The sequence below is a fragment of the Bufo gargarizans genome, chromosome 1 (genome assembly GCF_014858855.1).
Source record: "Bufo gargarizans isolate SCDJY-AF-19 chromosome 1, ASM1485885v1, whole genome shotgun sequence".
NCBI classification, from domain to species: Eukaryota; Metazoa; Chordata; class Amphibia; order Anura; family Bufonidae; genus Bufo; species Bufo gargarizans.
The window spans coordinates 397,785,378-397,807,723 of record NC_058080.1 but is presented as its reverse complement, the minus strand read 5'-3'; the positions used below and the strand labels follow the sequence as shown (position 1 = coordinate 397,807,723).

The 22,346-nt window shown below is 39.0% G+C and overlaps 1 protein-coding gene across 5 annotated transcripts in view; it reads left to right on the top strand.

Annotated features, from left to right (window-relative positions):
• The window catches only part of PAX5 (paired box 5), a 269,099-nt gene that overhangs the window by 24,089 nt on the left and 222,664 nt on the right, over positions 1-22,346 (top strand). The window contains exon 1 of one of the 5 annotated variants that reach the window (XM_044270857.1): positions 12,348-12,725. The exons of 3 other annotated variants lie outside the window; for them this stretch is intronic. Coding sequence is in view for 1 of the 2 variants with exons in the window: in XM_044270833.1 (XP_044126768.1) it covers positions 12,713-12,755 (43 nt within the window). In the remaining variant the exon portion in view is untranslated. Of the gene's footprint in view, positions 1-12,347; positions 12,756-22,346 lie in introns of those variants that run through there. One more of the 5 variants, XM_044270833.1, reaches the window with a different exon arrangement.

Sequence of the window (22,346 nt, the reverse complement as noted above, 5' to 3'; positions counted from 1 at the left end):
TGCATCTCGATGATGTGGATCTAGTTTAATGCAATGCTTCCCTGAGGATCTGGGCGCACTCCCTTCCCCATAGCGCCTGGTCATAGTCGTACCACCTGCGACTGCGATTGCTATGCCACTGTCTCAATGCATGTAAAATGAAAAGTAACTTTGCAGTAGGTCTAAATTAAAAGGTTCCTACCATTTTCTTTCTAAATCTCCTACTTCATCTTCTATTCATCTGACTGATCCTTCAGTCACATTGCAATACATTTGACCTCTACTTCTAGCTGACCTACCAGATGTACGCTGCTGCAAAATAAAGGACAAATGGTCTAAAGCATTAGACTTCAAAATTGTAGGAGTAAACTACGCAGCGTTCGTTATCTGTTACCATGAAGACTATAAGACTGCATAGGAGCTGTAGAAACAAAACAGTATAAAGTTTTTAATTGAGACGTATGGCAAAGTTGTTCAGTTTGCTATTTTAGATTTATTGGGACAATAAAAAAATTGGTTGCAAAGGTCTTATAGAGTTATTCATCTAAATTTAACTCCTAGTTGCTATAAACAAGAGTGCCTGTGTGTAGGCAGTCATGTGCTGCTCCACTCCATGTGGAATTGTATGTTAAAAAGAACAAGGGGCAGATGGAAGGGAGGAAAGGTGCCTAGAAACCTTCAATAGACCGATGGATCTGTATAAGAGCAACCTACACAAAACAGTAGAACTTTGCATGGTTGCTTCATTTTTTTAAATTTGACTTTAGTTTAATTATTTCTAAAATTACCTTGATTAACAAGAATACAATGTGCCCCTTTACCCAGTGAGAAAAAAGGGAATGTCCAAATGGGACTGGAACACTGTGGTTTTGCTGCTGTGGATTATTTACAGTACCTGAATAGATGAGATTTTAAGAACTCTTATCCACATACTACACAACAAAATTAGAAGCTTAAATTGACCTGCTGTGTGGATTTTAATCCCACAGGATGTCAATTTATGCTGTGGATTTCCACCAAGGACTTCAACTTTTGCAATGTCAAAATCCATGTGTTACTCATGCAGACTTTGCTGTGGAGTTGTCACTGATCTTGTCACAGATCTGCAGCAAAATCCAAGGTTGGTAACCGGATTGATATATCTGAGTAACTGTAAATTTAGTAAGGGTCTGCAAAAGCTTACACATGTCCATACTGTCTAAATAGACATAAATACAGTATATTCACCAATCACCTATAACATTGAAGCCACTGACAGGTAAAGCGAATAACATTGATTTCCTTAAGACAATGATACCTGTAAAGGGATAGAATATATTAGGCAAAGAGTGAACAGACAGTATTTGACCTTTATGTATTAAAAGCAGGAAAAATGTCAAGCCTAAAGATTTGAGGGATGGCCTGAGGGATGGCTAGATGAATGGGTCAGATTATCTCCAAAACTGTAGGTCTTTTAGGGTGTTTCTTGGTATGCAGTGGTTGGTACCTACCAAAAGTGGTCCAAGTAAGTACAACAGGTGAACCAGCGACAGGGTGATGGGTGTCCATTCATGTGGATATTTCTTTGACATGTACTACCCATCTACCCAAACATTGTTGCAGACCAAGTACACCCCTTCATTGCAATTGTATTTCCTAATTGCAGTGACCTCTTTCAGAAGGATAAATGTATTCTGCAACACTGCAAAAATTATTCAGGAATGGTTTGAGGAACATGTCAAAGATTTCAAGGTGTTGACTTGGCCTCCATATTTCCCCAGGTTTTAATCCAGTTGAGCATCTCTGGAAAAAGTTTGATCCATGGAGGCCCCATCTCACAAAATACAGAACTTAAAGTACCACAGGACAGCTTCAGAGGTCTTACTCTTGTGGAGTTTATGCTTCACCATGGCTGGTGTCAAGAGTGGGACCTACAATATGTTAGGCAGGTGGTTTAAACATTATCGCTTACTGGGTGTATATGTATAGTGAAAAACTATTTGAGATCTTTTTTACACTAACTCATTTTCTTATTGTCATCTCTCTTATTGAGAGAGATATTTGTTAGACCTCTTTCACACAGTCAGTATTTCATCAGTGATTTTAAACCGAAACTAGGTCCAGGTCAAAACACAGAACAGGTGCAAATCTGTTCATTACATCTTATCTCTTTGGAGTCTCCATTCCTGATTTTGGCTTACAGTCACTGATGGAAATCACAGACCAAAACACTAATGTGTGAAAGAGGCCTGACATGGTAGACTTTTAGTGTGATCCCTAAACAAGGAATCTAACCATGTTGCCTCCAATGTTTGAAATCTTAAAACTCTAGTGGAAAATGAATGAGAAGACATGACTCATGGTGGTATATGAGTTTTCCTCTTCCCAACCCAAACAGCAGAAGACTTCTTTTATTAGCAAAAACCTGGGTGTCACCCTTACAACCTAAAAATACAAATGACCAATGGTATTGTGCCACACATCTATATGTCTTCACTACATACCATCTGCACACTCTAGCTTGGCAAAACCAAAGCAAAGGAATTCCTTTGTCTAGTTACACGAGGAGTCTACATCCAACTTGTTCCAGATATTGCAGACTAAGAATATGTAATGACAAAAAGTATATCATTCAGAATTTTACAGAACAGCAGTGTTTAAATAGAATAGGTAACCAAGATTTGATCATGTTTAATTAATCTTACGATATCAGGCCTTATGTAAAAAGAGTAGAAGGGGAGAAGTGGCATTTCTTACAATTTGTGCAGATAGGAAAGGGTCAATGTTTATTTTCCAGATGTAAGTCACACTCAGGCCTTGTCTTATAAGAATTGCAGGGGAAAATGTAGCAATACAAAACACTTATTTAAATGAATGGAAGACCATCCACAGTTGCTTCACATCCTCCAGAGCAGAATTTGCCTTTTCCAGTAACTCTATGTGCTGGCTAATACTGCATATAGAAAAGGCCTGTCGTGTTAAAGGGGCCCATGAATTTAAAACTCAAGTATTTGGAAGACTTTCTTTCCTTTCTGTGGGGGAGCAGCAGCTCATTAAGCACCTGCATCCCAGGTTGCATTCCAATTAACTCTTGTTGAACCCTTCCTCCCCCTGCAATTCATCTGCTTCTCTGTGAGGTCACTAGGCCAGCACTGAGCGGATGGGAAGGACATAGGAAAGGTACTGAGCATGTCAGTCCACCACTGAATGCAGAGAAGATGGACCAGAAGGATAAACAACAGGGGGCGCTGCCAAAAAGGAAAATATAAAGCACATAAAAAAAAAGTGAACAGTATTTGTATTGAATGTATATAGCAGTAATACTTCATTTAAAAGGGCATCTGTCAGCAGATTTGTATCTATTACACTGGCTGACCTGTTACATTGCTTGGCAGCTGAAGACATCTGTGTTGGTCCCATGTTCATAAGTGCCCGCATTACTGAGAAAAATGTTTTTATATATGTAAATGAGCCTCTAGGAGCAACGGGGGCGGGGCCATTACACCTAGAGTCTCAGTTCTCTGCACATTAATTAATAGGGCTAGGTGTGATAACATTTAGGCTAGGTCTACACGACGACATTTGTCGCGCGACAAAAAGTCGCGCGACAGATAGGGCGCAACAGTTGTCGCGCGACATTTTGTTGCACCAATGTCGCGCGACAATTTTTATAATGGCAGTCTATGGTGTCGCACTGCAACATGCGACATGTTGCGACTGCGACGCGACAGTCGCAGAAAAATCCATCTTGAATGGATTTTCTGCGACTGTCGCGTCGCAGTCGCAGCATGTCGCATGTTGCAGTGCGACACCATAGACTGCCATTATAAAAATTGTCGCGCGACATTGGTGCAACAAAATGGCGCGCGACAAATGTCGTCGTGTAGACCTAGCCTTACACTGCCATGTCAAAGTGGAGCAATGCGGGCACATACAGTATGAACATGGGACCAACACTGATGTCTTCAGCTGCCAAGCGCACATGTAACAGGTCAGCCAGTGCCATAGGTACAAACCTGCTGACAGATGCACTTTACAATGTTTTATTCATTACATATGCGTATTTTAGTTTAAGAAAACCCCTGTAAACGCCCTAAAGATCTTCCACAAAATAGTGTAAGACCTAATACACACAAATTTATTTTTGGTTCATATTCGATACCCATTTTATGGAATGCAGACCTGTTCATTTCTATGGTGCTGCAAAAAATGCGGACAGCACACGTTTGCTGTCCACATCTGCACGGCCATGCCACAAATGACAGAGCTTGTCCTATCCTTGTTCTTTTTGCGGACAAGAATAGGCATTTCGACAACGGGCCCCGCGAAAAGTGCGGGGTGCATATGGACTGCATCCGTATTTTTCTGATCCGTGCTTTGTGAACTGCATGACGGATATGGTCGTATGCAGGAGGGTTGTTTGAGTAGAAATATTCAAAAGTGGTGTCATCCACAAAGAAATTTTCATGATGTATGAATGCAGGAAATAAATGATGTTAACGTCTGTGCAGAAGAAGCAGGTACAGTACCAACTGGTGAACCGTTTGGCACATGTTGGTAGCTTTCTTTGCATATTGTGTTTATTCCTAGCGCAGCCGTCATCTGTGTTATATAATCAACTACTCCCTGACTGTTATTACTGCAATGAATAATAATAAGAGCTGCGGCCAAATCCAGGCTGCTGTGGGGTAATGATAACCGCGTGTGGAGGAGGGGGGCAGGGAAAGTAATGGGAGACCATGTGAGCTGAATTATGGGTACTGTGGCTTATGGGCACAAAGGTCATCTTCTCCTGGACAACTAGGTGCAACCCCAGTAACGTGAATAATATAAATCTCAAACAATATATCTAACTTTAATTTCAGCTAAAATCTGTTTTAATAATTAATTAATTAATTAATTAAAACTAGATGCCTACAAGATGCTAAACAAGCCAGCAGATACTAGCCAGCTCATCCCCCATGTAATTCCTATAGTTCTCTGATCTCCTTTGTACTGGAGTAAGTGTTTGAATGCAGATTTGGGGACCACAGCTGGAACACTCTTTACTGGTACAGTATATGGGACAGCTTGGTCACTCAGTGGTGAGCATTGTTATTTTGCAGGAGATTAGATTGTGATCCTCCTTGTAGACTGCTTGTGGTGGTGGTAGTGTTAAGGATCTTTTACATGAGCCAACTGAACAAGCAATTATTGGGAATGAACCTTTTATTACTGATAATTGACTTTTTTGCAAGCGAGGGGAGAGCTGCATTTGTTTGTAGCAATCATTCTGTAATGGTCACGTCCACACACACACAGGGGGGAGGATAGTGACCGCTGCGCTCCACCCTCACCCCTGGTCCTGCCTACTTGCCTCGCAAGTCCTAATGACAGGGGACAACTGGACGGCAATCCCTAACTTAGAATATGTGCTGGGAGGACAGACAAGACAAATGACGGATAGTGAACGGACCAGGTCAATACCAAGAGAGCAACGCAGTACAAAGGATAAAGCATAGAATAGTCAGGAGAAGCCGGGGTCAAATACCAGGAGAGTAATGAAGTACCAAAGGAGTCTGCAAAGAATCGTCAGGAGGAAGCCGGGGTCAGAATACCAGGAGAGCAGCAAAGTACACAAGGAGCAGGCAGAGGATCGTCAGGGAACAACAGGAACAGGTAAGTATGCCAGGTAACAAAAATCGCCAAGGACCTAATTAACAGGCAACCTGTGGCAAGCAGACTGCCTGGTAAATACTGGCCAGCGCCACATGACCCGCACTAGGAAGTACAGCTGAGCACCGCCTGCGCAGAGGAGACATGTGCGGCCGGTCCGTCCTGCCCCCTATCACCAAGGAGACGAGGACGCTGTGCACGTCCTCGCTCCAGCACAGAAACGGGACGCCGAAGGCGCTGAGGCGTCCCATGACACATTCCCTCTGTATGGGATCTATTGTGATCGCTGGTCCCCATAGAGAATCATTGTTTTCTGTATTTCCTGTGACCCATAAAATCATTGTTTGTTGGCAGCAGACTGTCCTGTGTGAACAGGAATCTGCTGCCGGCAAACAATGATTTTATGTGTCATAGGAAAGATGCGAACACCTGACGAACCAGCATATTCTCATTTATCTGGTAATCAATGGAACATTTACATAGGTCTATTATTGGGAAAGATCGTTTCTAGGAATGCTGGGTACCAATAATTGCCCTGATTATTTGCATAAGTGAAAAGGCATTAGTTCACATAAACACCCATGTATGAAAACCAATGCAGGCAAGGTCTAAAAAGAAAAGCAATGATCTGTTTGGTAAACACTTCTTGTCTGAACTGCTGTAGTTGTATTAGACATGAGGGCTAGTCTGTGCAGCAAGTATGTAGTTCCCACATTCATTCTCACCAGAAAGTTGTATAGAGCAGCATTCAAAACGCCTGTCGCTGTTCTGTCCAACTCATGGGAGATATGGAACTTTTTGAGCAAGCTTCTCTTTGACTTTGATGGCTTATCCATTGGTCGGAGGGATCCAGTCTCCAGAATATCTGGTGATCAGCACAATGAAGGGGTTGTGGCACTTTTGTGGGCACCATGTCACCTTCATTTTTACATAGGCACAGGTGCTTATCTGTATTGGCACCTCTGCCTGGAAATGTAATTCCTCCCATTCATACCCTTTAGTTGAATAGAATGAGCGGCACCACCAGGTGCAGAAGCCCCTAACAATAGGCCATCAATATTTAAAGGAACTTCAGATTGGAAATACTATGCAGTCTATGGCAGCATGCTATAGAGCCGGAGGAGCTCAGCAGACTGATATATAATTATGTGGGAAAATAATCAGTATTAGGCCTCATGCACACGACCGTTGTTCTGGTCTGCATCCGAGCCGCAGTTTTTGCGGCTCGGGTGCGGACCCATTCACTTTAATAGGGCCACAAATGATGCGGACAGCACTCTGTGTGCTGTCCGCATCCATTGCTCCGTTACGTAGCCCCGCAATAAAAATATAACATGTCCTATTCTTGTCTGTTTTGCAGACAAGAATAGGCTTTTCTACAATGGGCCGCCTGTTCCGTTCCGCAAATTGCGGAAGGCACACGGGTGGCTTCTGTCTTTTGCGGATCTGCAATTTGTGGACTGCAAAAAACGAAACTGTCGTGTGCATGAGGCCTTACCTGCATTTTATTCATTTAAATCTCTGCTCGTTTGCACCCTAGGATGCCAATAGGAAGTTCTACTTTTTGATAGACAGCTGTTTCTGTATCACTGCGCATAGAGCAATAGCTGTCATTCACTGTAGAACAATGATTTAAATAAGCAAAAATACAAGTCAAACAGATTTTTTTTCTGACTGCATGTTTCTTCTTCTATGTGTCCCCTTTGGTGCTAGTGTTAATCTGTGCTGCTTGGGGCAGTTTTTGGACGGAATCAGTCATCTTCCCCCTCTGGCAGCTGACAGTATAATGTGACTGCATGTATGACCACCAACATTCATTAGGTGGACCTGCGCATTGCTATATGCTTTCAACACCAGGTGGCACCATACCATGTCAGTAAATGTCATAACCCTTTACTGGATGATTTTGTAACAGCATATAAATGGCACCTACTAAAAAAAAAAAATTATCTTTACAACAAATATTATGTGTAATGGTGCAGCACCCCCTTAAAGGTCATGGAAAATCCCTTTAAGCTGCACAAGAACCTATACCCATAGTCCAATAATTCTGTTTTCTAAATGTTTCTGTTGGCAACAATGGCTTTCTGTTAGTTTTTTGTATGTTTGCATAAAAATGTTAAAAAATTCTAATGAATTACGGCTTGTTGGTATAAACAGTCAAGACAAACAGAAATGGCTGAAGAATTGGTGCATTCCCTGGGCGCTGATTAGTAATCTGTGCAGTGATTTGTAATCACTTCCTGTTATATTAACTCTAGTAGAGCCCAAGAAGGAGAAATGAGAGGCAGCATGGAATTCTTTTATTCTGTGCCTTGCCTACCTTGACCTTCATGTAACAGTTTGGTATGAACTCCCCCTAATGTCGGCTGAGGGAATTGCATGTCACAGTGAAAAGCTTTGTGACAAGATCTGTGTAGCCTTGGGCTCTAGAAAGCACATTGCAGCTGAAATTAAACCACATACCCCAAACACATAGGCAATAAAACCAACAGTATCCCCCATAATCTCCGTAGTTTACCTACAATATAGAATATATTAAAAACAAGCATGGCAACAGACAGAAAAGCCAGTGGCGTTTTGTTCCTCTTCTTTCCCTCAGCCTCTTTTACTGTCTGTTTGTGTCTATATACTTCTCTTTCTCTCTCACTATATATATATTGTTGTCTAGGTATCTACTGTGTGCAAACTTCTCACCTCTTTGAGAAGACCACATCCCCTATCCAGAACAGATAGATTGTGTAGTTCAACCATATATTATGCATTGCGACCATCACTTTGAGAAGATGACCTCTCTAGAAGACCACTTGTCAATGTTAATTTGGGTGGTCGTCTGAAAGAGATACCGCTACATGTATGAATGTATGGTGATAGATTAGATAGATAAGATACATAATAGATAGATAGATAGATAGATAGATAGATAGAAGATAGATTAGATAGATAGGTAGATATGAGATAGATAATAGATACATGTTAGATAGATATATATGAGATAGATAGATAGATAGATAGATAGATAGATAGATATGAGATAGACAGATAGATATTAGATATATAGATAGATAGATAATAGATAGATATTACCATATACTACATATATTACTATATAATATAAGATTAAGTACATATATTAATAGGTGCTTATATTCAGGTATGTAAAACAGCATACAAATAAATAAGACATGATCATAATGTTTGTGTTTTTTATTTTTCTTATATATATATATATATATATGTATATATATATATATATATATACACATTATATATTTAATCAAGTTCGACACCAATATTATAATAGCATAGTAAAATGTAAATGTAGTAAAAATGCTACACAACTTTTGGCTGTCTTGACAGTTATGTCAAATATCTCTCATATCTATGCACCTATTTACTTTACTATATCTATCTATTTAATGCTTCTTCATAATTACTGGCCATTGTGTATCCAGTATACAGCAATATCCACTATCTCTCTCTCTCTCTCTCTCTCTCTCTCTCTCTCTATATATATATATCTATACAGTCAAGTCATACACAGGTACATATATACATGCATGGATATAGAGCAATAAACACATATTTTCCTTAATCTCATTTTGCAGGGATGAGATTTGTTTCTTCTCCAAGTAGAGCTCTCTATCTGGCACCTGACTGCTTTATCTGTTGGAAGGGCTGCTCTCTTGGACTTGTGTCTATGTGTATGTGTATATATATATATATATATATATATATATATATATATATATATATATATATATATATATATAGTGTTGATATTGAGAGTGGTAGTGTTGCACACTGGATACACAATGATCAGTGATTATTACATGTCCCTGCATTTGAAGTCCTTTTTGATCTGTTTAGGAACATAAAAGTAATTTGGGGCCATGGCATTCCCGAATCTGCATTGACAGCCCAGTGGTTGCTGATTACAATCTACACTACATTCTATAGTAAGCCATGTTACAGTGGGTATGATGTATGCATTGAAGGGCAGAGACTCACATAGTAGACACTGGCTAGCAGCTTTGCAACTATTGGTCTGTAATGTAGTAACTAGTGCGGATTTGGACCTGCAGGTTCTCACATACAGTCAGCCCTTGGTGCTCTGCTGTCTTTTATCAGGAGACATTCTGCTACTATTCTTACAATGAAGGAGTTTCCTAGCGATCAGTGTGGGTCTGAGGCTGGATGTGTGGCTTCAATCAGTAAGAGGAAGTGGAAGAGGTTCTGGTACCAGATGAGTCACAAGTGCCTCCTGGGGGTGTAGAGGCACCTCTGCTTCCTGTAAGGTGCCCTATGGCACAGGGGCATGGTCTGATTGTAGTGGGTGGAGGGCGGAAAAGAGGCTTTCAGATTAGTAAAAAAGAAACCTAGAGAAATTAATAGCTAGGTAGACAGATCCATACATATGAGATAGAGTAGATAGATGTGTGATAGATAGATAGATAGATAGATAGATAGATAGGAGATAGATATGAAAAGATAGTAAGATAGATAGATAGATAGATAGATATGAGATAGATAGATTGATAGATAGATATGAAATAGATAGATAGGCGATATATATATATATATATATATATATATATATATTTTATATGGATGATAGATAGATATATGGATGATAGATAGATAGATAGATAGATATGAGATAGATAGATAGATATGAGATAGATAGATATGAGATAGATAGATTGATAGATAGATATGAGATAGATAGATAGATAGATAGATAGATAGATAGATAGATATGAGATAGACAGATATGAGATAGATAGATTGATAGATAGATATGAGATAGATAGATAGATAGATAGATAGATAGATATGAGATAGATAGATTGATAGATAGATATGAAATAGATAGATAGGCGATATATATATATATATATATATATATATATATTTTTTTTTTATATGGATGATAGATAGATATATGGATGATAGATAGATAGATATATGGATGATAGATAGATAGATAGATATATGGATGATAGATAGACTCTGGTATATATTAGGACAAATAAAGCAGAGAAGATAACTGACCTGGACCTGTAATAGGATATTTGGAATGACAGCATTATTTCCTGCGTCCATAGTAAATGCAGTGATGTGTTATTTGGCTATGGCTGCCTTTATACAATAGAAAAGACGCAGGTACACTGGGCTGGTGTGGATTTCTCCCTATTATTACTGATCTCGCAGACGCCTGTCTCCCACTTCGGCTGATTGCTGGAGTTCCATACATGTATATACATAGGCAGAGTAATAGGATCAGATAGACACTCGGGGTATGGATGGGGCGCATGGACTGTGTGCCATCTGCCTGCTGTTTGCTTTCTTCTGTATTTGTTAATCGAAAAATAATTGAGCTTTTAGAAAGGACAATCAGACAAAAATTGTAGCTGTAAATATAATAATCAGGTATCATTTACCTTTAAACGTGTCACTTCTACAATAGAAAGATATTCCACATCTATCTCATCTATCTATCTCATATCTATCTATCTATCTATCTATCTATCTATCTCTCTATCTCATATCTATCTATCTATCTATCTATCTCTCTATCTCATATCTATCTATCTATCTATCTATCTATCTCTCTATCTCATATCTATCTATCTATCTATCTATCTCATATCTATCTATCTATCCATCTATCTCACATCTATTTATCTAGCTAACATCTATCTATTTATCTATCTTATCTATCTAACATCTATCTATTTATCTATCTCATATCTATATATCTAATTATCTATCTAATATATATATCTTCTATCTAATATGTATATCTTCTATCTATCAATATAAATATATATATATATATATATCTGTCATACATATCTATCTATCATTATTATATATTAGTATCTACAGAATACCTTGCTGTATAAAGTATTCTCTGCATTGCCTGCATCTAATACACTAAGTATTGGACTGTGCAGTGAAAATCGGAATATTTCGCATTTCTCGCGGTTTCTGAGGGATAAATCTTCCCAATCCACATAAGAACTATTAGTGGCGGCCATGCAGACAGCCCTGTGGATTGGATTCACTTAGACGTACGATCTCCTAGTACTTGGTGTCATGGGGATTTATTGTGTGGAGAAGAAAGGGATGAGATGCACTGAAGTTTTGCACGCTTGGTTTGGGCATTTCTTTGTAATTCAGCATGGGAGCAGAGCACATTTGGGATTATTCAGTGCTGGGGTAAATCTGTGGATTTTCTGTGGAGATCGGGCCCACGCTTTATATGCATATCTTCTTATGCAGGGGCTTTACATTACATTACACCCATATAGAAATATATATTTATGACGCTGCATCAGCGCGCAGATCCCGAATGCCAGGACAGGGGAGCGCCCCCTCATTAGCACTGGTCGCTCCGGCCCCCGCACGGCTCTCATTACTCCCCACATGAAGAGAAAGCCGCTCGCTCAACTTCTCCACACTTCTGCCCGTTTGTCAATGAACGTGACGTCACGTCCCTTCACTCTTCTCATTGGCGCGCCGATAGCCAATGGCCGTTCGCCGGCCTCACGCCCTCTTGGACGGCCCAATCACAGAAGAGCGCCGCCCACATTCCCCTTTAGTGAATGACAGTTGTTTGCATGATTGACGTGGCGCCTGGCGGCAAGCCCCGCCCCCTGCCGGCACAGCTTCGCACCGAGCGCTGTCCACTTGAAAGAGGTCCTGAAAGCCGCCGCGCACACGGCAGAGCTGGTCTGCAGGAGCTCAGCACGACGCATACCGTCAGTGGTCATCGCGCCGCTCTCCAGGAAACTTTCCCTGAGATCCAGGAGCACCGGGATAGCCAGGCATTGTACTATTGACTGTGCTGGGATATTGTCGGCAGCAGTGCCTAGCATGAGATCCAAGGAGGCGTCCGAGCGGTCCCTGGGCACGGTGCACCTATAGAGGGGCTGTATGGGTGGACTTCTTGGGGGGCTTCCAGTGGATTATACGGACGGATCTACAGAATACTGACAGAGAGCGGCTCCGTAGCTGGCCATGCACGGTGTCTGACGTGAGTGCGGCTGGATCCTTCTGACAGTACCAGTAAGGAGACCCGACCGGCGCTCCCATGGAAATACACTGTAAGCACGACCCGTTTGCAGCAATGCATAGTAAGTAGGCTGCTCGTTCACTTACCTGCCGCGCTAGCAGTCCCAGCACTTACCGTAGCCCGCCGGAAAAAGCCGACTAAAAGAGTTATTATTTATCATTGGATTCCGATCGGAGAAATGGTTAATAATGGTCTTTTAGTCACTGATGTTTTATACAAAATATTATAGTATTATTTATTATAGTATTATATATATATATATATATATATATATATACATATATATATTTCTGGTATTATTATTATTTATATTATTATTTATAATTAATTATAATGTCATATTTTTTACGCTGTTTTTAACTTTTGTGTGGATGGGAATGTACATTTCCTACATGAATATAACAACCGGGGACACTTACCGATTTATACCCCACTGCCCTTTATCTGGAGAGCAGGGTTGTCTCTGCTGCCATCATTATCTTCTTCATTGTACATCCCATGGAAAGTCACCAGACATGTTCTACCTGGTGCAGGGAGGCAAACCACGTGCAGTCTGTTTACACAGGGCTACCTACCTGTCTATCTATATCTATTAACTATCACCTATCTATCACCTACCTGTCTATCTATATCTATTATCTATCCATCTATCATCTATCACCTACCTGTCTATCTATCTATCTATCTATCTATCTATCTATCTATCCATCTATCTATCACCTACCTGTCTATCTATATCTATTATCTATCCATCACCTACCTGTCTATCTATCTATCTATCTATCTATCTATCTATCTATCTATCTATATTTCTATCTTTATTTCTGTCCGTCTCCGCGTATAATTGTTAATAAATATAGTCCTTGTTATCTATCTATCTATCTATCTATCTATCTATCTATCTCATATCTATCTATCTATCTATCTATCTATCTATCTATCTATCTCATATCTATCTATCTATCTATCTATCTATCTCATATCTATCTATCTCATATCTATCTATCTATCTATCTCATATCTATCTATCTATCTCATATCTATCTATCTATCTATCTATCTATCTCATATCTATCTATCTATCTGATCTATTATCTATCTATTATCTATCTATCAGATCTATTATCTATCTATCAGATCTATTATCTATCTATCTATCTATCCATCTATTATCGATCTATCTATCTATCTATCTATTATCGATCTATCTATCTTCTACCTTCGATTTTTTTTTTACTATTAAATCCCATTTTACAAATAATGTCCCATTCCTTTCCTAGCTGTACAGTTTTATGAATCTGATGCAGTTTATTCTCTCTGACATTAGACCTAGAACAGCCAGTGATGTACAGTGGTGTAGATCTGTCCAAACATCTCTTCTATCCTCTGTATGCGGCTGTGTGCATGCTGTAGCCACAGGAGGCAACTGCAGAAGTTGTGTTCAGTGTCCGTGGCCAGAATAGCAGACTAGAGTCAGTCAAGCAGCACGTCCAGCGCCGTGTATCTACATGACCTCCTCGGCGTGCACACATGCAGACATCACATCGTGCACACATGCAGACATCACATCGTGCACACATCGCATCGTGCACACATTACATCGTGCACACATGCAGACATCACATCGTGCACACATGCACACATCACATTGTGCACACATTACATCATGCACACATCACATAGTGCACACATCGCATCATGCACACATCACATAGTGCACACATTACATCGTGCACACATTACATCGTGCACACATTACATCGTGCACACATGCAGACATTACATTGTGCACACATGCATACATCACATCGTGCACACATCACATCGTGCACACATGCAGACATCACATCGTGCACACATCACATCGTGCACACATGCAGACATTACATCGTGCACACATGCAGACATCACATCGTGCACACATCACATCGTGCAGACATCACATCGTGCACACATGCAGACATCACATCATGCACACATCACATCGTGCACACATGCAGACATCACATCGTGCACACATGCAGACATCACATCGTGCACACATCGCATCGTGCACACATTACATCGTGCACACATGCAGACATCACATCGTGCACACATGCAGACATCACATCGTGCACACATGCAGACATCACATCGTGCACACATGCAGACATCACATCGTGCACACATGCAGACATCACATCGTGCACACATGCAGACATCACATCGTGCACACATGCAGACATCACATCGTGCACACATGCAGACATCACATCGTGCACACATGCAGACATCACATCGTGCACACATCGCATCGTGCACACATTACATCGTGCACACATGCAGACATCACATCGTGCACACATGCAGACATCACATCGTGCACACATGCAGACATCACATCGTGCACACATGCAGACATCACATCGTGCACACATCGCATCATGCAAACAAAATAAAAATCATACTAGAAAACTGGATATCTCTATTGTAGGAAGGGAAGAAATAATGGAGTCTCTGCAGTAGCTGAATGTTACTGGTCATAATGTAGTCTGAGAATTGTAAGGCAATGCCAATATTATGTGGCACCAACTTCCATATAAAATAGTGAGAGCACATGGCCTCCCAGATCCTGCACCTAATGTAGAGTAGTATTAAATACCACTGATAGAATCAATGAAGCTGGAAGTATTCCCTAGCACAGGGCAACTTTTGGAAAGCAAGCAGTATATCCCTGTAGCTAGTGTGCAATGATATACTTGTATACTGGCAAGGGAGAGGCAAATACTGCCGTGTGAATGGGATACAGAGGGGCACCCTGGATCTGGTTTATTAGGAAGAGATCATCAACATTTACTGCCTCTTGCTCAGTGGCACATGTAGAGCCCCCTCCTTTGTACTCATGTCCTCCAGTCTGCACATTGCTGACCAGCTCCAGGCTCTCAGTCCAGGATAGATTACAAGGATACACCGCATGGAGACACTTCACTATTTTCATCTCATTTGGTGTGCTGCCACTTTTGTCTTTTTTTTGTGTGTGTGCGTCGATTAGATAGATATTGCAAATGATTCATTTTTAATTGTGTATCTAATTTCTTTTATTTTCCATCTAGAAGGGCAATGTAAAAATGGCTGCATTTTTTATAATTAATATTATTACTAATGAAATGTATATATATATATATATATATATATATATATGTATATATATATATATATATATATTTGTTTATATCACCCTTATTATTAATTAATTTCTATATATGTGTGTGTGTTTTGTTTCTTTTTATTTCATTACTAGTATCTATGCTACAGTATGGTGTTACTTCTCATGTTATTTAACCTAGTTTATCAGGATAATTTCCACAGTGGAATTATTTTACGATATAATTAACCACACAATTACTTGGACCTGTCCACTCTGTGTCTTATTAATAACTGCGAATTTACTGTGTACAGGTAGCTAAAGGGGAACTTTAATGGCAACTGGCTTATCTATCTATCTATCTATCTATCTATCTATCTATCTATCTATCTATCTATCTATCTATCTATCTATCTATATATTAGGGAATTATATTCCCTGTACTAAGAAGTGGCATTTTAGCATTGCTGATATTCCCCTGGCAGATATTCAGATGGGCACACCCACAGTCCAATAATGAATCATCTCACTTTATTTTATACCCAGATACCTGTCCAGTACATAAGCCGACAGTGTCATTTACCAACTGAAGTTGTAACATTAACCTGAATTACTCTAAAAGCAAATCATAATTTTTGGTGAATTTCTAGCCAATTAGGACATAAAGTTCAATACTGGAGAGATCTTTCACCATCATTATTAGTAGTATCACTGGGGGTTGTCACTCTGAAATATCTATCTAATGTTTGAGCACCAGTTTTATAAAGCACAGTCAACAGATAAACCCCATATTAAATGATAGGACCAATCACTGGCAGACAAAGGGTCTCACATTTGATTTGTGCTCCCTGCCACAACCAGGCACATCCCAGCAGCTGTCACTGTTCTTTATACATTCGCTTTAGATTTCACTTCTAGTAGATTAATCAAAATCTCTGTACTGTATCCAGCAGAGCAATTGCCACAGTGGAGGGCCTTCTCAAGGAAATATTGATTTTTACTTAATCACTTGATCACATAACCCCCTTGCATCTTTATTATTTGTCAATATAAGTCATACATTAGGAGTGAAAGCCAGGCTTTGCCTATTCAAATGACCTAAGTAGGGTTGCTTCGGACCTCTATAGACTTCTGCTCAGCTAAAATCGGATGTTATACAGCAATAGCACACGATTAGTTATGTCTGTTGTAAGAAAACTTGCTGCTCTTTTCCAGATGTGTTAGAAATGAATGAAAATTCAGATTTTTACTCATTTAGAAAGTATTTAGAATTGCTGCCTTCCAGCAGGAATATAGACCTCAGTGCATCATCAGAAGATAGTATTTGTACTGTAAATAATCTAGACTATATTGTGATATAAAATGCAGCTTGACTGATATGTTATATGCAGACCCAAGGGAGTTACTAATGATAAAAGTAGTAAAGAAGGAAATTGAATCTAAATGTAAATATGACTTAGACAGGAAAAACATTACAACTTTATGGCCAAGCTGCACTGTGCATACTATATACCATGTGGACATATCTTTTTAAAAGAAATACTGGACAATGGAATACTAAGTAATAATATGGACAGCATAGTCTTATTTTCACACAACAATGCACCCATTGGCTATTCTCTAGGGTAAAGCATAGAGCAGGACAAAGGGAGCATAAGCTAATGTCCTCAGCTCTGATGGACCACCTGCACCAGAATGTGTCCTGGTTCTTCTGAAATAGCAGATACATTTACACCATGATAAGGTTTTATTTGAAAAAGACATTCATTAAGGCAGAAGACCATAGCTGGCCATGGACGCCCCCTCCTTACTTCAGCCCCTGGCCTTGTCCTGGCCACTGTGCTGTTTAATAGAAAACTCTCACTGTTTTGCATAAAATAAGCTTCTATATTGAATCAACTCTAAATGCTATTAATCACACTTGATTAGTTTGTTTTAATGTGATTCACTGTGCAACATAGGTGAACCTTCCATGATTAACGCTGCAGATAATATCTTCCCCCAGCTGGGTCACTGTCTCATACTATACAATCTGGTGTGAGGCTCAGGGCAGGAGTTGTGTTAAAGGTACAGACCTGCTTTTCTGGGGAAGATATTTCTCTAGGCTTGATCAACATTTCTAAACATAACTAGTTATATAAGCTAAACATAACTAGTTATATATTCTAAACATAACTAGTTATATAAGCTAAACATAACTAGTTATATATTCTAAACATAACTAGTTATATAAGCTAAACATAACTAGTTATATATTCTAAACATAACTAGTTATGTTGTTCTAAGTACTAGCAGCATAGACTATCTCTATGATTCACAAGATTTTCAATTACAATATTAGCACCATATGGAATTATTACAGTACCAGTGAAAAGTAATATTAAAAGGGCTGAAAAAGGTAATTCATAAGTAACAAAATTTATAATGAAAATATAGGTTCTTTTTTATTCTATTACCTATTTATTTAGTGCCGCCCTCCCTGGCACTAGAGTGAGAACGTAGAAATATAGAACAGTTAAAATATAAAAGATATATCCATAGGAAGGGCTGCCATTTTGAACTGACTGTCTGAAGAAATCAAGGCCCAGGAGTACCCCCCTCAGACTGTGGAGCCAGTGATCTCTCTGTTCTAATAAACAACAAAAATTAGAAAATATATGTATATAAAATTGAATAAATAAGAATCATAACAGAGTCAACAAATAGATATACAGGTGAAACTGGAAAAATTAGAATATTGTGCAAAGTTCATTTATTTTAGTAATGCAACTTAAAAGGTGAAACTAATATACGAGAGACTCATTACAGGCAAAGTGAGATATTTCAAGCCTTTATTTGTTATAATTTGGATGATTATGGCTTACCGCTTATGAAACCCCAAAGTCACAATCTCACGTCCCCTTTGCTCAGGGGGTATGGACTAGAGTGTGACACTTTGAGCCTAGAATATTGTACAAAGTTTTTTTATTTCAGTAATGCAACGTAAAAGGTGAAACCAACATATGAGATAGACTCATTACATGCAAAGCGAGATATTTCAAGCCTTTATTTGTTATAATTTGGATGATTATGGCTCACCGCTTATGAAACCCCAAAGTCACAATTTTGAGGTCCCCTTTGCTCAGGGGCTATGGATTATTTAGCTGACTAGAGTGTGACACTTTGAGCCTAGAATATTGAACCTTTTCACAACATTCTAATTTTAAGCTGCATTAATGCAATTCCTTTTAATTTGCATTACTGAAATAAATGGACTTTTGCACGATATTCAAATTTTCCGAGTTTCACCTATAATTTAGTTGACATCTCACAGTTGGCATATATTATGTATCCCCTCGAAGGTTGTTGAACTAGTGCAACCCCTTCCCCAGATATAGTAAGCAGTTCACTAGTCATATTAGTCACCATAGGGAAGTGTTTAATATGTGATGGCTACTGAATGGTAATACTAATCTATAAAGATTTAATGTCATTTTCTTGCAAATGACAGTTTATGCACTTTCTTACAATTTGCAGTTTTCGTAACATTTACATGATCTGAAAGTATTGAATATTTAACTGAGAGGTTATTTTGTCAAGGATTCTTAGTGCATAAAGTAGAGGTTATCTAGGCTCTTTTCTGGCAGTGTTCAGAAGGCCACCTTGTCTGTTTCTTAGTTGCTTTCAGTCTCATTCATATTGTGGATATCAGTCACAGCAAAGCTGAGGAACAGGATCTTGGAGTTTATGTGCTGAGTGTTCTTTTCTATCACCTGGTTATTAAATTGTTGACACGATAAATTTGTCTAGGTCATGAAGAAAGTTACAGTTAGGAACAGCATACCAACTAGAGTTAGTGATATATATATATATATTTACTTTTCCCCTCTTTATCACAGGAAAGGGTTGAATTACGGTTTTCTAACTTCTTCCCATTGTATCCCAGGCCTGTTTGTCACTATAAGGATTGAATTATGGTTTTCTAGGGTCCCCACCTATTTGACACCAGTGTTTGAGAGGTAATGAAGCTAAGTAGAAATTAATGGTGTAAGCTGAATTTCAAACACGCTGGATAAAGACTTACAGCTCATTATTATTGACTTTTTAACAAAGCCTTGTGTCACTTGGTATCCCAAACGACATTTCACTGTTGTATAATTGGTCATTTGTAAAGACTGCACAATGGGGGTAATTCATTAATTCTGATGGTGGTGATCATGGCACTTTCATTAAGGACACCCACGTTATCGTCAGAGTATTTAAGTACACAGCACTAGTTCAATGACTCTTCTCAATGTCTTTTTGAAAATTTGTTATAGTCTCAAACGCAAAAGGAAAGAAAACGGAAATAGACTCGGAAAGCTTTGGCATATTCGACATATTACTGGGAAGATTTGGGAAACTGTCTAAAACAAAAACGGTCTTTGTTGCTCGTAGCAACCAATCCCAGCACAGCTTTTATTTTTTATGGTGCTCTTGAAAAATGAAAGCTGCTCTGTGATTAGTTGCTATGGGCAAGAAAGACTGTTTTTGTTTTAGACAGTTTCATAAATCTGCCCCATTGTGTATCGTAATGAAGGCTAGTTTAAATACATCTGGATAGAGACATACTATAAAGAAGTGAAAAATGAAGACTATAAATAAGGAAATGAAAGTTTACTTCTTTAATTTGCAGGTTGGACAATAAGGTCAGAGACATAATCTAGGCCTCACAATCTGCGTGGTTGCACACGACATTTGTGATCTTCAGCGGCATAACTATGGGCGTGATTTCAGGCCCTGGGAAGCCCCTTTGATATATATGTGGACTCTAGTATTCATCCTGGCATGTGATAGTTGTGGACCCATGTTACAGATTATTCACCAGGTCCAGTTTCTGATTACCTCATTATTTAACCTGAAATTACTATAATCATACAGTTACTCTCTTTGTCTTAAAGTTTTGGGCTTTAGCTATGTGAACAATAAAGTCCACTGGGGGGGATTTATTGAAACTGGTGTGGAGGAAAACTGGCTTAGTTGCTGATAACAACCAATCAGATTCCACCTTTCATATTCCAAAGGAGCTCTAAAAAATGAAAGGTGGAATGTCATTGGTTGCTATGTAGTTTGTTTTTCTTTACATCGGTTTTGATAAACCTCTCCCTACGGTGTATCTGATGTAATAGCACAAGGCCATGTACATAATAGCTGATACATTGCCTTGTATAATATGTATTCATCCAGCAATATATTTTTTTCATATTAGGGTAACATTTGTTTAAAAGAGTAAGGGAAAGGGTTAACATTTACCCTCAAACGCAATTTGTGTTTTCATAAAAAATATGTTGCACGGGTTCAGTAGTATTGCATATATGTATGTGTGGTGAAATTCATAACAATTGTCGATGGGCAGACCTAATTGGATGAATGGGTCAATGTGGTCTTCTCCAATGCTGCAGGATGGACCTTATTTTGTCAAAATAGATAGACACTAGTCTTGTAGTCCATAGCAACCCATCTCGGAGCAGCTTTTGCTTGTCTAGAGTGAATGAAGAAATGAAAATTACACTCTGATTGGTTCTGATCAGTTGCCATGGGCAACCAGGCTGTATTTTCCATTATCCATTTTTTATGATAAGGCTAAATAAATCATATGGAACTGAAAAACAGAATAAAAGATTAAGACAAATAGACTGAGGTTAACAATGACTACCTTACGTCATGGATGCTCCTGCATCACATTAAAAAACATGTCAATGTGAATATAAACTCTTTTATTTTAGAAGAGTGATAGTCAGGTGCACAGTTGGGACTAGTGTATGTTTTTTATGGTGTGTAGGCTATATGTATAACTTAGGCCATAAGCAGAGTCCTTTACCGGCCCTGCTTCTTGCTGTGGAATTGCTTGAGGAACCAGCTATCATGGACTTAACATTGTCTCATTTTGCTTTGTATGTAATGAATTAATCACTCTGCCCAAAGGAAAAATGGGGCTCCTACTGAGAACTGATTTGGACATGTTGCTTTTACACGGGCAGGTAGCCTGCAGGAAAGTGGCTTCCCAGGTTTGAGAATCTTTTATGTGTGCTTGACATCTATCCAGAAATAGATTTTCTGCCTATGACTGAGGAGATTGGTGATGGAGATAAGGAAGACTGGGTAGGCAAAGTACCAAAGGGTCGTCAGCTGAATATAGGACAATAATGGATCAAACTTCAAATGTCAACATACAAACATTAAATTGTAGAAGATTTATTATGGGATTTAGAATTTTTTTATTTCCCTCAATCTTGTCCAGTAATACAAATAATTGCTTATGAACATATTCATTTCCTTTGATGATTTTTTACACATCAACTTTGCGTAAGCCCCGAAAGGGTATGGATTGATCAGCCCACAACTTGACCATTTGGCTTGCCCCTGTATGTTGAAGATTTGCACATTGCTACAAATATACATTTTTAAAAACACTTTTTTTTGTGCCATGGAAATAAAGCATAAAGTTAGCCTGCTAGCTTGTATGCTATATTGATATACCCCACTTGATTCATCCGTTTATAGTCT